Source organism: Apus apus, chromosome 15 (assembly GCF_020740795.1).
Source record: "Apus apus isolate bApuApu2 chromosome 15, bApuApu2.pri.cur, whole genome shotgun sequence".
Taxonomy (NCBI): Eukaryota; Metazoa; Chordata; class Aves; order Apodiformes; family Apodidae; genus Apus; species Apus apus.
This window is the reverse complement of record NC_067296.1, coordinates 1328118-1343945: the sequence shown is the minus strand read 5'-3', so window position 1 is coordinate 1343945 and position 15828 is coordinate 1328118. Positions and strand designations below refer to the sequence as shown.

The 15828-nt window shown below is 58.1% G+C and overlaps 1 protein-coding gene across 1 annotated transcript in view; it reads right to left on the bottom strand.

Annotated features, from left to right (window-relative positions):
* The window catches only part of LOC127391137 (fer-1-like protein 4), a 42206-nt gene extending 26935 nt beyond the window's left edge, over positions 1 to 15271 (bottom strand). Inside the window, exons 1-17 of the mRNA XM_051633459.1 lie at positions 15193 to 15271; positions 15048 to 15103; positions 14314 to 14402; positions 12112 to 12211; positions 10894 to 10985; positions 10134 to 10175; positions 9710 to 9877; positions 9369 to 9429; positions 7537 to 7668; positions 7319 to 7381; positions 6432 to 6516; positions 5644 to 5800; positions 5242 to 5425; positions 4336 to 4522; positions 3768 to 4132; positions 2713 to 2821; positions 853 to 1051 (exon numbers count right to left, since the gene is read on the bottom strand). Of these exons, the coding sequence (XP_051489419.1) occupies positions 853 to 1051; positions 2713 to 2821; positions 3768 to 4132; positions 4336 to 4522; positions 5242 to 5425; positions 5644 to 5800; positions 6432 to 6516; positions 7319 to 7381; positions 7537 to 7668; positions 9369 to 9429; positions 9710 to 9877; positions 10134 to 10175; positions 10894 to 10985; positions 12112 to 12211; positions 14314 to 14402; positions 15048 to 15103; positions 15193 to 15271 (2168 nt within the window). The remainder of the gene's footprint in view (positions 1 to 852; positions 1052 to 2712; positions 2822 to 3767; positions 4133 to 4335; positions 4523 to 5241; positions 5426 to 5643; positions 5801 to 6431; positions 6517 to 7318; positions 7382 to 7536; positions 7669 to 9368; positions 9430 to 9709; positions 9878 to 10133; positions 10176 to 10893; positions 10986 to 12111; positions 12212 to 14313; positions 14403 to 15047; positions 15104 to 15192) is intronic.
* Positions 15272 to 15828: the final 557 nt, after the last annotated feature.

Below are 15828 nucleotides of genomic sequence, written 5' to 3'. Positions count from 1 at the left end.
AGCAGCTGGACCTGTCACCCCAAACTTTGCCATCCCAAACCAGCACACGGGGTTTCTAGCAGAGGGCAGAAGGTGCCCAGGTGAAGGATGCTGAGGGGAGCCGGGGATGCTGTGGGTCTGGGCAGCAGCAGGCACAGGGCTGACAATGCAAACCCCCCTGCCAGGCCTGGGGGACAAATCCAGAGCAAATACATCATCAGAAGAGCTCAGGTATGTGCCTGGCCTGCCCCGCACAGCACAGCTGCCTCCTCATGGGAATCAAGCCCTTCAGATGCTGCTTGTTAGCCAGAAGAGGGGCTGCCATTGCTGATGGGTCACAGTTGCCCTGGGCCCCTGTCCTTGGCCACCTGCACACCTCAAGCAGACACCACAGGGCCCGTTGGGCTAACGATGGTGGGGCTGCCAAGAGGAGAAACCCCTCCCAGCACTCACATGGCCCAGCAGACCTCTCATGTGAAACATGGAATCACAGCATCACCAAGGCTGGAAAAGACCTTTAAGATCACCAAGTCCAGCCTATGACCAACACCACCACATCTCCAGACCATGGCACCAAGTGCCACATCCAGCCTTTCCTGGAACACCTCCAGGGATGGTGCCTCCACCACTTCCCTGGGCAGTCCATCCCAATGTCTGATCACCCTCTCCATGGGAAGTGCTTCCTGATATCCAACCCAAACCTCCCCTGGAGCAGCTTCAGGCCAGGCCCTCTTGTCTTGTCACTGGTTGCCTGGAAAAAGAGCCCAGCCCCACCTGAGCACAGGGAGTTGTAGAGAGTGAATCTGGAATAACCAACCAGGGTAGGTGGGGCAGAACCTGGGCAGGTGGGAAAGAAGAACAAGGAAGACTCACCTGTCATAATCCATGGGCTCAGGTCTCTGGCTTTTCGTCACTGACTTGTTCAGTGCCACTAAGGAGGGAGCCATGTCCTCAGCATCCAGCTCCCCATCTGAACCAGGCTCCAGCAAAGGCTGCTTTTCTTCTTTCACTTCTCCTTTTTCCACTTTTCTCTGTACTTTGTTCACGGCCTCTTCAGCTTTGCCATAGTTTCCTTCCAGTTAAGTATTAAAGGGCAATGAGAGAAGTGGGGTCACTGTTAGACAAGTTTGCTGGCTTTCAAAATCAGGGTGCAGCCATCCTGCCTAGGGCAGCACATGGGCAGGCACTGCTTTTGGAACTAGCAGTTCAGCAGCATCCAACCATCAGAGCACCACATGGGCAACCAGGAGGTGCTGGGCAATTGCAAGTCCTTGTGTCTGCCTTAAAATCCCACCAAGTCCCTGCTGACTGCCATCTACACCTCTACACTGGGTCAGAGCAGTCACTCAGGAGGACATCTCAGCATCAAGCATCTCCACCCATCCATCTTAGCAGGTGGGGGCTTGGACCTGCTCTCCTACCACTGTTTTCCCATCACCCTCTGTCACAGCCCATCAGCACCACATGAACACCCCAGTGTCCCAGCTTCCCCTCCTTGGCTTCCCTTTCTTGCTTACAAAACCCTCATCCCTCTTCTCACCCCCACTTCATAGACTCACAGAATCCCAGACTGGTTTGGGTTGGGAGGGACCGTAAAGATCATCTAGGTCCAACCCCCTGGGGCATGGGCAGGGACACCTCCCACCAGCCCAGGCTGCTCCAAGCCCCATCCAACCTGCCCTTCAACACTGCCAGGGATGGGGCAGCCACAGCTTCTCTGGACAACCTGGGCCAGGGTCTCACCACCCTCACAGTGAAGAATTCCCTCCTCATGTCTTACCTAAATCCCCCCTCCTCCAGTTTTAACCCATTCCCCCTTGTAAAAAGCCCCTCACCATCTTCTCTGTAGCCCCTCAGGTACTGAAAGGCCACTATAAGAGCTTCAACCACTCTCCCCAAACAGGCAGTTCAGACAAATCCCCCAAATCTCCAATCCCATCAGAGACTTTTAAGGTAATCAAAGCACTTCCTGCCCCCGTCCCCTGTCCCTCCTGAAGCCCATTTGGGAGGCAAGAGCTGTGCAAGGGCTGGCACCTCCACAGCACAGAAGATCAGGGGTTGGAAGGGACCTCCAAAGATCATCAAGTCCAACCCCCCTGCCAGAGCAGGGACTCTTGACACTGGATCCTTGACACTGGATCCTTGACACTGGACCCTTGATCCTGGGCACTCAACTCCAGACCCCAGTCCCTTAAGCCTCCAGCCTATACCCTAGACCCTAAACCCTTGTCCCTGGGCACTTAACTCCAGACCCTAGACCCGTAACTCTAGACCCTTAAACCTAAAAAATCTAGGGCAGGTCACTCAGAAAGGCATCCAGACAGGTCTGGAAAGTCTCCAGAGAAGGAGACTCCACAGCCTCTCTGGGCAGCCTGGCCCAGGGCTCTGTCACCCTCACAGTACAGAAGCTCTTCCTCATGTTGAGGTGGAACTTCCTGGGCTCCAGTTTGAATCCATTGCCCCTCGTCCTGTCCCAGGGCACAAGTGACAAGAGCTTGTCCCTGCCTTCTTGCTGCCCTCATGGATTGATAGACATTCATTAGATCCCCCCTCAGCCTTCTCCTCTCCAGACTGAACAGCCCCAGGTCTCTCAGCCTTTCCTCTTGAGGCAGGTGTTCTAGTCCCTTCATCATCCTCGTGGCCTCCCTTGGACTCTCTCAAGACTCAAACTGTCAGAGGGAGGTTGAAGCTGTTCCCACAGTTTCTGGATATGGGGCCCTGGGGAACACCCACCTATGGAGACTTCAAAGCTGACAGGCTTGGAGCCAAGTGAGGAGTCCATCATTGTGGCTTCAAAGAAGGCAGCAAAGAGGAGGAATTCCTCCTTCTTTCCCAAGGCATTCTGAGCAAGGAGACAGAAATCAGCCCCAGAGCCTCATGCGCCAAAAGTCACCTCAGGAGAAACCCAGAGAGCAGCAGGACATGGTGGGTGCCAGGCAGCCCTCCCCAGGACACCCATGGGGTGCTGCTGAGGTCACCCCCGCTGGGCTGCCAGACACAGGACACGTCCTCTGGGAAACCCGTGGGGATTGGTGCAGAGCTCTGGCTTTGGCTGATGCTCGTGTGAAGCTGCTGAGCAGGTCTGTGGGGTAAAAGATGGTGACTGCACCAGCAGAGCTGCACCTGGGCTGCCTATTCCAGGCCAGGTGGAGCCCCAGGATCAGCTGATGGCTCCTCCTGCCTCCAGGGCAGAAAAACAGCCACTCAAAGGCAGCTGTGCTCTGGGAACCCTTCTGAGGGTTGTCCCTGGGCCAGAGAGGCAGGGCAGGGGTGGATGCTCCAGCCTTCCTGGGAGGCAGTTTTGGGGCTGCAGGGGTGGCCTCGGCCCCTGCAGAGGCTGAGAGAGCCTTGGGTGGCCCAGCAATCATATCATAGAATCACAGACTGGTTTGGGTTGGAAGGGACCTTAAAGATCATCCAGTCCCAGCCCCCTGCATGGGCAGGGACACCTCCCACCAGCCCAGGCTGCTCCAAGCCCCATCCAACCTGCCCTTCAACACTGCCAGGGATGGGGCAGCCACAGCTTCCCTGGGCAACCTGGGCCAGGCTCTCACCACCCTCACACCAAAGAATTTCCTCCTCATGTCTCACCTCAATCTCCCCTCTTCCAATTTTAATCCATCCCCCCACATCTCATCCCTCCCTGCCCTTGTCCAAAGTCCCTTCCCAGATTTGTTGGCCCCAAGCAGTGACAGGCCAGGCTTGTTCCACCACTGTCACACCAGCAGGAGACCCCACTGCCTGCTCCCCACACCGCAGGCTCAGACACCCCAGTGAGCAGGTCTCACCTCGGGGAGGGGATGAAGCTCTTCCACCTCCACAATGACCTCCTCGGGCTGCTCAGCCTCCTGAAAGCCCCCAGCTTCCTCCTCTCCCTGCAGCTGGCTCAGCTCTTTGGCTTTCTCCTTGGACTTCTTGCTTCTCTTTTTCAGCTTTAGCTTGCTCAGGGCCCCTTTGGTCTTGTCCCCAAGCTTCCTCTCTGCCACGCTGGGGCTGCTGAAGATCTCCACCGAGATGGCCATGAGGATGCGCCCGCGGTAGAAGATCCCCTCTCCCATGCCCTCATTGAGGTCCTTGTGGATGTCCCGCAGAGCTGAGTTCTGGGGGGACCCATAGAGGTTCACCCAGGCTGGGCCAAACGTGGGGTTGAAGCCTGCAGGGACAGGGACAGGGGTGTCATTCCAGCACAGGAGCTGCTGCAGAGAGACCTTCCCCCAAGGAGACAGCCCAGGGCACAGGGATGTGAACGTGCTCCAGCCACTCCTGCTTCCCACCTCCAGGAGACCACCATGGGCAGCTGCATGGCACAGGGCTGGCCAGGACACCCTGCCCAGGGGAAGCCATGCCAGGCCTCACCATTCCTGCCAGGGTCTGAGATCTGCTGCAGGTCAATGTAGTGTGTGGCGACGGCCACGTCACCAACGTTGGCATCATCCAGCACCTGGACTTTTATCTTCCTGGCCAGAGGTGGGAACATCTCGATGAAGCTGATCTGCTCGTTCCACACTGGCTCGGTGGTGTTGGTCTCCACTGAGGTTTCCCCCTGGGGAGGAGAAAGTGTGAAGGCCATGCAGACTAGCCAGCCCCAGAGCAAGGGCTGCCTCAGAGCCCCCCTGGGAATGGCATCTTCTCCTGTCCCACCTGCAGACCGTGCTGGGCAGGCTCTGGAGGTGGCCATGGCCCTGCTCCTGCCCCTGTCCCAGCAGCTGCTCTCGTGACTCATCAAAGGGTCTGTCCCAAAGCCCAGCCCAGGGACACACTGGAAGCAAATGGGCAAAACCACCAGATCCAGAAGTACCAGAGGGTCACCTGGAAGCCCCCCCAGGCCCACCAGGCTGCTCAGGGACTGGTTCTCATCTTAACGGATAACACAGGACAAGAAACCCTGCCCTTGGGTGCAAGGAAAGGACCAGTCAACTGATTTTAAAACCAGTTTACTGACCAGCTCAGTGAACTCTCCCAAGGGTGTCAGGCTGAACCCAAGTGACCAAAGAGGACTCCAGGATTAACTTGACCTTCTCCCAAGGTTGGGGATATGAAATCTCCCCCTGCAGGCCCAGTGGCTCAGCCAGTGGCCGTGCCCAGGCCTGGGGCAGCTCTGCAGAGACAGAAGCTCCAGCAAAGCCTTCCCAGGCAGACCCTGCAGCTCCGCAGCCACGGGCTGCCCCTGGGCTGCCCCAGCCCGCCTGCGGTGGGGCTGCAGCGTCCCACAGCAGCTCCTGGAGGATCAGCCTGGCCCCACGCAGACCCCAGCAGCCTCACCTGCTGCCCACAGAAGGAGACCTGCACGTATGGGTCGACAAAGACTTTTTTCTCCCCGATGATCCTGGAGAACCCCCCCATGATGCCGGCGCTCATGCTGGGCAGCCCCTCGGCGCGGTACAGCCTGATGCAGACCCTGGCCCAGGGTCTCTCTGCAGGGACTCTCTTGGGCAGCAGCAGGTTCCTGAAAGACACATGCATGTTCTGGCTCTCTCTGGGAGCCAGGGAGACACCATGTTGGGAAACGCCCTGACTGGCAGGTTTGGATCCTGCCCCACCACAGGGCTCTTCCCCAGGTCTTTCCACATCGGAAGAGAGGAAAAATGGAGGGGGGGGAGGGTGGAGAAATAATAATAGTGTGGAGAGAGATGTGACTGCTGTCCCCAGGCAAGATGCACTTACCTTTCAATGTCCTCATCCCGGCTGCTGGAGGTGGGAAGGGAGCCCAGAGTGTCCCCCCGTGCAGTGACAGAGATGTTGCACTTGACAAAGCCCTTCACACCCGCCCGGGTGTCCGTGGGGTCACTGATAACAGCCCATTTCTGGAAAAACCTGTGATCTGAGAGGGAAGGGAAGGAGGTCCCTGTGGAGAGCCCAGCTGACCGATTCACATCCCCACTATGTCTGCACAGACACTGCCCTGACCCTGGCTCTGAAGGTGCAGGAGGTGCCACCAGCCCTCAGACAGCTGGGGGGAGAAGCAAGTGCTGGTCCTGATGGGAACTAAGCACTTTAAAGGCAGGGCCCTCACCAGGCCGTGGTAGGAATGGTGGGAAGATGTGCAGGGGGAGGTTTAGGTTGGACATTAGGAAGGGATTCTTCACCCAGAGGGTGGTGGAGCACTGGAACGGGCTCCCCAGGGAAGCAGGAATGGCACCAACATGACAACATCCAAGAAACATTGGAACAAGACCCTCAGGGACATGGTGTGAACTTTGGGGTTGTCCTGTTCTGGGGTGGGAGTTGGACTCCAGGCTGTCCCAGGAGCTGGCTGAGCCACCATCCCTGGAGACATCTACACAGACAAATGTGGTGCCAGGGGACAGGGTTTAGTGGTGGGTGCGGAGCTGGGGTAGTGGTTTGACTTGGTGATCTTGAAGGTCTTTCCCAACCAGGGTGATGCTGTGACCACACAGGAACCATCTGTGGGCACAGGGCAGCTGGCAGGGCTGTGTGTCCTGTGGCCCTACCTGGCTGGCTGTACACGGTCAGAACATCCATCTTGAAGGTCCCAATGCACCTTCCCAGGAACGGGATCTTCTTCGAGTGAAAAACCTGCAGGCAGCACAAATCCCCCTGAGCACCACGAGATGCGGGGAGGGAGGTGACACATCCAGACATCTCTGAAGAGGACAGGACTACTAGGAGGTGCCAAGTCCAACACACAGCTCAGGCAGGGGTTGCAAGCTCCTCCTGCACATTAACCTGTCTGAGTTAGCCCTGGGACAAAACTGTTCCTGCCCAACCATCCCCACAAAGCCCACAAGCTCCACAGCCCTCACTTAAACCTGCCAAACTCACGTGCAACCAATTCAGCTTCTTCTGCCAGCCCCAGAGAAGCCAAACCCCTACGACAGACCAAAGGCAGACCTGCTCGGTCACAGGATGCCCCGTGTCCATGTCCTTCTGGGTCAGGAAGGTCCTTTCAACCCCACCACACTGGTGTCCCTCCCAGAGCCCAAGTCCTGCTCAGGGCTTGCTGAACCCACACCAGCAGAAGAGAAATCCACAGGGAAAATGCTGGAGGTGGTGTGGCAAAGGAGGAGTTGCCAACTTCAGAAAAGCCCCAAATCTTGGAGAAGCCCCCATGCTTTGGGCCAGGGGATTTTTGAAGACCTGTCTCCACCTGCCTGGGCTTTTCTCCCAGCACAAATCACTGCTGAGCTCCCCTCACACTGGTCATTTGCCTCCAGAACCTGCAGCAAGAGGCTCCAGGGTGAGAGGCAGCAGGGAATCACCCCCAAAGGAGGGGGCAGCAAGGCAAGAGGCAGGACACTGCCCCAGAGGCCCCACGTCAGCCCCTGCAGGCAGAGCAAGCCCGTGTCCCCAGGAAGGGCAGAGAGGAGGAGACACTTACTGAGATCTCAATGAGTCGGTGGAATAAGATGTCCCTGGGTTCATGGAACTCAAACAGAAAATACTGAAAGAGTAAAACAAGAAGCTGAGCCCTGGGCTCCCAGCACAGCTCCACCAGGAGCTGGTGCCCCAGAGCAGCACCCCCAGCACCCCCCAGGGGACTGTCCATGCCTGGGGCACCAGCAGGACATGGCCAGGGCCCCTGTCCCTGCCACACACCTCGTTGTAGAAGGGGCAGTTGGTTGACTTATGGGTCGCCGTGTGCCTCTTCTCCTCTCCAACCTTGACCATCACAAAGGGGTTAATGTTCACCCCCACCAGCTTCTGAGCTTCAATGATATTGATCCCAACCTGAGGAAATATGGGAGAAAAGTCCTTGGATCAGCACTCTCCTCATTTCCAGCTCCATCCTGAGCTTGTTTCAGCAACATCATGCAAATGTGCAAGGCCCACTTGCCAGAGGGTTGATGCTTGAGGCAAGCAAGAACGTGGCTGCTGAACTCTGCTCTAGCCAGGAGAACCCAAAATGGTCTCTGAGATACTTTTTTCTTAAAGACAAGCAAGGATATCAAAGAAGCACGGTTGTTGGAAGGGACCCCTGAATGTCATGGAGTCCAACCCCCCTGCCAGAGCAGGATCCCCCAGGGCAGGTCACACAGGAACACGTCCAGGTGGGTCTGGAAAGTCCCCAGAGAAGGAGACTCCACATCCTCTCTGGGCAGCCTGTCCCAGGGCTCTGTCACCCTCACAGGAAAGAAGTTCTTCCTCGTGTTGAGGTGGAACTTCCTGGGCTCCAGTTTGAATCCATTGCCCCTTGTCCCATCACAGACACCACTGAACAGAGACTGGCCCCTCCTTCTTGACACCCACCCCTCAGATATTTGTAAACATTGATAACATCCCCTCTCAGTCTTCTCCAGACTGAACAGCCCCAGGTCTCTCAGCCTTTCCTCATCAGGCAGGTGTTCCAGTCCCTTCATCATCCTCGTGGCCTCCCTTGGACTCTCTCTAGTCTGTCCCTGTCCCTCTGGAACTGGGCAGCCCAGAACTGGACACAACACTCCAGATCTGGTCTCACCAGGGCCGAGTAGAAGACATGAAGCATTAAGTTCCCAGCACCTTTGACAAGAGGTGCCTCCCAGGAGCACTGAGTCCACTCTGTTCCTCATCCCAAGGGGATGCAAACCCACTGCTGCCACGGGGGGAGGGTCCACAGACCATCTTGGAGAACATGCTCTTTGTATTTTCTGTCAATACTTCTCTTTGGATCCCACTGAGATGGACACCACTAGAAAGGCTGGAACGTGACTGGTTACGGGTCTGAGATGTGGCAGAAATGTTCTCACTTTGGCTCTCAGCACAAGAACTTGTTAAGGTGAAGAATAACAGCACCAAAAAGAGGACGGTATGAAGTGCCACCCTCCTGCTTGGTGGGTAGGACCCAGCCCTGAAAAGCAGGGCACCCAAACATGAGTCCATGTTTCCTTAGAACAGGGAAAGGATTTCAATCCATAGGCTGGGAGACCTGTCCCAGCATCTGCAGGACAAAAGGTGGGACTGGACTCCTCTTCCAGGCTGCTCAGTGGTTTCAAACAAACCTGAGACCAGAGCATCACCCAGAGCCCCAGCTTCATAGCAGCCTCCTGGCAGCAGCTCCCCAGCCCTGTCCCACAGGCGTCCCTGGGAGCCCAGGCAGTCCCTGGGGAAGGTGGCAGCCACCAGCCCTGTCTGGGGCCCCTCCACAGCTCTGCTCAGTGTTCTGCAGTGGCACATCTGGCTGCCAGGCTGCTTCCCTTCTCCTGAACACCCACAGCTACTCCCATGGCCCAAAAAGAAGTTCTGCTCTGGGCTGGCTGATGGTGCAGCCAGTGCTCAGGGATGAATTTCCTTCAGGGGCTGTGACACCCTGCCCAGGAAAGTGACACAAAGCAAGAAGGTGTCTTCATGCCTCTAGGCCTCCCTGGGGCAACTGGAGAAGCCCCAGTCTGCAGCAAGGGACCAGCAGTGGGGCCAGAGGCAGCTGCAGGGACGTGCACCCAGTGCTGCAGTACCTGGAAGCTCTGAGGGGTCGGGGTGGCAAAGAGGTCCCGGGAGGAGCAAAGTCTGGAGCGGCTGCAGAAGAACAACACAGGTGAGCAGGTCTCTGCATCTGCATGGGCCCAAGCCAAGCCCCCCCCAGGGAGAGGAAGGGAAGCCCTGGGGAATAATGGCTCCTTGCCCCGGGAACCAGCAAACCCCCAACAGTCCCTGCCTGGGGCCACGGGAGGTTGAAGGGCTTTGACATTATGCAGAAGCAAATGCCAAGAGATTCCCCCAGAAATGACCCCAGGAGATGGCACTTCTCACCCCAGGACACAAGCAGGGGCAAGAGAGAAGAGCACACCACAGGTACCTCTTCACAGGGCTGAAGACAATGCCCGAGACCTCCATCTCAGACACGTCGTAGAAATCCTCTTCCTCCTCTTCCTCTTCCTCATCGGTCTCCAGGCCCTTGGCCAGCTTCCTGCCCAGCGCAGCCGCCCTCCTGTCCAGCTCACTCGCCCTCGGCCCCTCGGCTGCCCTGCAGACCCCACCACATCCCCCACCACATCACCCACCACATCCCCCACCACGTCCCCCACCACATCACCCACCACATCCCCCACCACATCCCCCACCACATCACCCACCACGTCCCCCACCACGTCCCCCACCACATCACCCACCACATCCCCCACCACGTCCCCCACCACATCATCCCGCCCAGCAAGGAGCAGGCTGAATGTTCCCTCCACCCCCAGGACAAGCTGCTCCTCCAGCAGCACCCTGGTACTTACTCCAGCTCCTCAAACCCAGGGTTGGGGATGATTAACTCTGAACTGTAAGAAAAACAGGAGCTTTGCTGAGAAGTGTTGTGGTCAGTGAGTGATGCACTAACAGCCTCCACCATGTGCCTGCCTGGCTCCTGGCAGGGACACCAGTGCCCTCCTAAGTGACACTTCTCCAGCACCCACCCTGTGTCCCAGCTGCTTTGCCTCTGCCACTCCAGAAGTGACGTTTCCCAGAGCCTGCTGCTGCCTGTCACCCTGTCCACCCAGACACCAGCATCTCCCCTGGCTTTGGGCACCACCTTTGTGGAGGTGCCTGGGGTCACTGGGGCCCAACGCCACGTTCACTGTGATTTGCAACCACAGCATCTTGTTCCCACCAGCCAGGAAGGCTGAAGCAAAGCTCCTGAGTTTGAAAAGACTCCCAGGGTGCAGCAGTTGTTGCAGTCACAGGCTCTGTGTGAAGATGAGGGTAAGAGCCCTGCTCACTTGCTGCTGCTGCAGAGCAAAGGTGCATCAGCCTGGCCAGAGGTGGAGAGCAAATGAGGCTGGGCTGCAGAGAGGCTGCCACTGGCAGAGGCAGCTGGACAAGGTGCCTGGAAGCTTCACAGAACCCAAAACTGGGTTGGAAAGGACCTTAAAGATAATCTAGTTGCAACTCCCTTCAGGGACACCTCCAAACATGAGACCAGGTTGCTTAAAGCTCCATCCAACCTGGCCTTGAATACTTCCAGGGACGAGGCATTTGCTGCTCCCAGGATTTCGGTACCTGTCTGTCATCTGATAGACAAAGTCATCTTCAACCCAGGTCCCAGCTGAGCCATCTGGAGGCTGGTAGTGCAAATCCAGCTCAATGTAGATCTACAAACAGAAAATGAAAGTGCCTAAAAGTCTGGAAGCCAGAAAACAACAGCAGAAATGTTGTGGAAAAGGGGAAGGGGAGTGTGGAATAAAAAAAGTGAGATGCTGGTAGAAAGACGGGGAAGGAAGGGGGGTCACAACCTCACAAGAAGCCTATTTATACCAGACTCTCTCCTTGTCTGCCTCCACCAACAAACTGGAGTTAACCAAACACCCTCCCCTACAGCCTCCCTGACTCCAGGATTCACCAAATCAAAGGTGGCTCAAGTTCCCAAAGCTCAGACACAGCACAGAGGGGCCATGAGAGCTGCCCTGGGCACTTGTGACAAGGCAGGTGGGAAGAGCCCTGCAGCAGAGCAAACTGAGGTGCAGGGCTTTGGAGCCATCTCTCTGGGACACCTGCAGAGCATCCCCAGGCACAATGACTTGGTTGAAAACACCTCAGAAGCCTCCAGCACACCCAGAGTCTGCATGACATGAGACATTAACTCCGTGCTACTGCTGAAGAAGGAGGCACTTTGGGCACCAGCCCAGCCAACACCTCCTGAGCAGCCTGAGCTCAAAACAACCAAACACACAAGAACCTCCCAGTGGAGGCCAAAACAGCAGCGATGGGGGAGGTCACTTCCCAGGAGGCTGGAGGGGGATTGTACAATCTGAACCCATAGCTCGGTCCCTGGAAAACAAATGCTCCTGGAAGCAGAAATGCAGCCCAAGAAAGCAGCACCACAGTCGCAGGAAAGCAAAGTCTGGATGGATGCAGAGGCTTGAGAGGTGAGCCCATGCAAACCTCATCAAGTTCAACAAAGCCAAGTGCAGGGTCTTGCACATGGGTTGGGACAACCCCTGGTATGAACAGAGGCTGGAGGATGAAGGGACTGAGAGCAGCCCTGAGGAGAAGGACTTGGGGGTGTTGGTCGATGAGAAGCTCAACATGAGTCAGCCCTGTGGGCTGGCAGCCAGAAACCAACCGTGTCCTGGGCTGGGCTGTGTCACCAGCAGCGTGGGCAGCAGGGCCAGGGAGGGGATTGTCCCCTCTGCTCTGTCTCTGCCCATGCAGGGGGGTGGGACTGGTGATCACTGAGGTCCCCTCCAACCCAAACCAGCCTGGGATTCCATGACTTACCCCAGTGGCTTTATGGTTCCTGTCGACAAGAGCTTCCCGGAGGATCAGCCTCCCAGACGTCACCAGGTGCTGGAGACTGAGCTCCAGGGTTCCAAGGAGCCTGGAAGGAGCCCGAGGCTGCAGCTCTGCTGTCCCCAGCACAGGTGCCTCCAGCCTGGGGAGGGGAGCACCAGGCCCCTCACTCTGCTCCCAGCCCCCGAGCTGCAGGGGGGGGCAGCAGCTGCTGCAGCACTTCCCACGGCCAGGCTGGCAGCCCAAAGCCCCCAGAACAACCCACCCCTCAGCGGGTCGTGTCATCCACTGCTCGTGCCCAGGGACCTGCCTGCAGCCCGGCTGCCAGCAGCAGCTGGAGGCTTGTGCAGACCCAGGCCCATGGAGCACCAGGGGCTTCACAGGGGCTCCACAAGCCCCTGCTTGGGCACCCACCACAGCTGGGGTGGCTCTTCCCAGGGAAAAGTGGGAAGCAGAGGCTCCACACAAGGAAACAGAGAAATGGGAACCCTAGAATCATTAAGGTTGGAAGGGACCTTAAAAACCATCTAGTTCCAACCGCTCTGCCATGAGCAGGGAACCCAGAATGGACACAAAGCTGTGGCTGCAGGGATGTCTGCAGCAAGCTGGGCCAAAATTTACCTGCTCCAAGGGGGATCCTCCCTGGGGAAGGGCCACCTGGCTCCCTGCAGGGGAGGGAATGTGTGCAGGGTCACATTCAACCCTGCTAACCCCCTTGTGTGGCTGCTGCCTGGGGCCAGCATGAGTGTTGGTCTCCATCTCCCACAGCAGCTCTGCCAGCAGCTGATCCAAGCCCCACCTGAGGATGAGCTTCCTGCTGGAAACCACCATGGCAAGTTTCCCTGCCCACCCAGACTGAGCCAGGAGAAATCACTCCTCTGTCACCTCTATTTCAGCTGTGAGCTGCTCATCTTTCGTATTTCCTCACACCTCCCTCTGCTCCAAGGTGCAGAGCCTGTCTCCTGCCCCCTGAGGAAGGAGCCTCTCCACTCATCTCCCTCCTCTCCAGCATTTCCAGCTCGGTGCTGCTGCCACGAAAAGGTTGCACGTGCAGAAGTCCAGAGACCACGGATGGACACAGCAGAGCAACAATTTTTCCCCTTCTGTCCTTCCATGCCTTCTATTGCTTTTTTTTATCATCCCACTGCACTGACCAACTGCTTTGAAGCTGTGTCTGTGCCTGTCCCCTGCCACCCCTGCTCCCAGCAGCATTTAGAGGCAGGTGCTGCCAGTGCCAGTCCAGCCATTTCCCATTGGGCTTCTTTGCTCATCACCATTAGGTTCTGGTGATTTGTTACTGTTTGTTTTCTCTGTTTGTCCTACTGGCATTTCTATTGACATTTCCATCAGAGACACTTCCTCTGCTCCAGCTCCCAGAAGGAAAACATCCAGGAAACAGCAACACAAAGTTCAGCCACATTTTCTGCTCTGGCTTTCAGTGTCTCTCACGCTGTGCTGACCTGTTTCCTCCACACCCTCTCTGGCAAGCTTGGCACGGCTTTGAAAAGGTTTGTATCAAGGGCTGCTCCTAGAAAGTTGCTCCTGGTGATTTTCCTTCAGTTCCTATGTTTTGCTTATGAGAGCTGGCACCCCTCCCTGCATCCCTGAGTCCCACGTGTGGAAGGACGTGCCCCAGCTCCCCTGCTCGCTCCACCAGCGCTGCTCAGTCTGTCACCTCCACTCCTGGGCTTCCCTGAAGTGTTTTACAGCTGCCAAGTTCACAGTATTGCATCTGTGCCACTTTAGAAGCCTCTTAGATGCTGGCTGATCCTTTACATTTAAATTATTGTCTTTTTTAAAGGTTAAACCATACTACTCCAGGCTCTTCCCCACGGGTCAGCAAGTTGAACTTGTGTGCAGCACGGTCACAATCACCACACAGATCTGCAGGTCCCCACTCTGCTCCAAGTCCTGCCCTTATACCTCCATTTTTAGGGCCCTGTTTCACCTTTGTCCCACCTGGCGTCTGATCTGGGCCCTCAGGTAGTCTCTGCTACTGCTGGTTCAACTCATTCACTCCCCTTATTTAACACCACACACACAGCACTGCTGCCCCACCACAACACCCAGCTCCATCCCCTCACCTGCCCATCTTCCTTCTACCAAACTGCCAACGAACGTCTTCTGTTCCAAGCAGAATAAAAAAGCCCAGCACGTCTCTTCCCCCACCCCAACAACCAAAGGACCAACCTGTTACTGAAAACCTTGCTGCAGTTGTAGACCTTGATGGACAGTGTCTCCCCCATGATGAGCTTCCCGTAGTGAGGCCAGCGAAAGAGCTGCAAACACAGCAGGTGAGATGACAAGTCATTCCCAGCCACCCCCCCCCCGTATTTGGTGGCTGGTTGGTCCCCTCTGCAAGGTGACCAAACCAACGAACAGGACGAAAAGCTGCTTTGGTGGGAAGTTACTTTCCCGCTGGCCAGGGCAGACGCTGCAGCCGAGCACGGGAAAAGGACGGGGAGGGGAGGCAAAGCCCCCCTGCAGCTCGGAGCTGCCGCTGGGCTGCGGGAGATGCCAGAGCATAATCACCCTGGAAGGCAGGGAGGCCTGTGCCTGCCGAGGTCCCTGGGCTGGCGGGTTGCAGGGGGAGGCGTGGGAAGGTACAGAGAAGAGATTGCCCAGGGCAGGAGCCCTCGGGCTCCTCAGGCACCTCGCGAAGCTGCTCCCCGGGGCTGCAGTTCCCTTGGCACCCGCGCTGGGCGGCCGCCCCAGGACCGTGGGGATGGGGCAGAGGAGGGTGATGGGAGCCTGCCTCCATCCCGGTACAGCCGGGCTGTTCGGGCTGCAGGACTGTGGCGGCGAGGGTGGGAGCAGGAGGGAGGCTTCCCAGCCCCCTGCATCCCCTCCTGCCCACGCCGCACGGCCCCAGGTGCTGCCACGTCCCGTCCCTCTCCCGCGGGCACCTGCGGACCAGCCCTCACCTCCCCGAAGGCGGCCTCGGGGCCGCAGCGGATCTTCCTCGTCTTCTGGGTGAAGCCTTGGGAAGAGGAGAGGAGGCTGAGGGGCCGGGGCAGGGCCGGGCCGGGCCGGGCCCGTCCTTCCCCATCCCTCCGTGCCGGGACCCACCTCGGAAGCAGAGCTGGACCTGCCGCTCCCCGCGCCCGGGCAGCCGCGAGAGGCGCCGGACGCCGACGCTGAGCGCCATGGAGCCGCTGGCAGCCGCACCGCCCCGCACAGCCCCGCACTGCCCCGCCCGGCCCCGCACCGCCCCGCACAGCACTGCCCGGCCCCGCACCGCCCCTGCACCGCACCGCACCGCCCGGCCCCGCTCCCGCTCCGCCCGCCGTGACTCAGCCCCGACTCCCCGGGCCGGTACCCACGGGCCGGGCGGGCAGGGGAGGCCGCGATGTCCCCGCAGCGGGCAGAGCCCGGTGGCACCGTCCCCTCGGGGCACGGGCCCTGGGGCAGCGGGGAGGGCACAGCGGCGGGTGCTGCCCCTTCCCAGGGCTTTGAGAGGAGGGAGAAGGGAGAATCCCCCCGAGGAGAGCGGCGGGGACACGCTCCGGGGCAAGGCTGGGGCTCACGGACACGGCCCGAGGGCTGCGGCGGGGAACGGAGCCCAGCTCTGCTCCCTCCCAGCCCTGCGGCTCCTCCACCACAAAATCACGGCTTCTGTGGTTAAAACCCTCCAAAAGCAAACAGGGTGCGGAAGGGAAGGTGGCCAGGCCGGCTCGTGGCCCTCTGATTAGGAGGGTTGGGTTC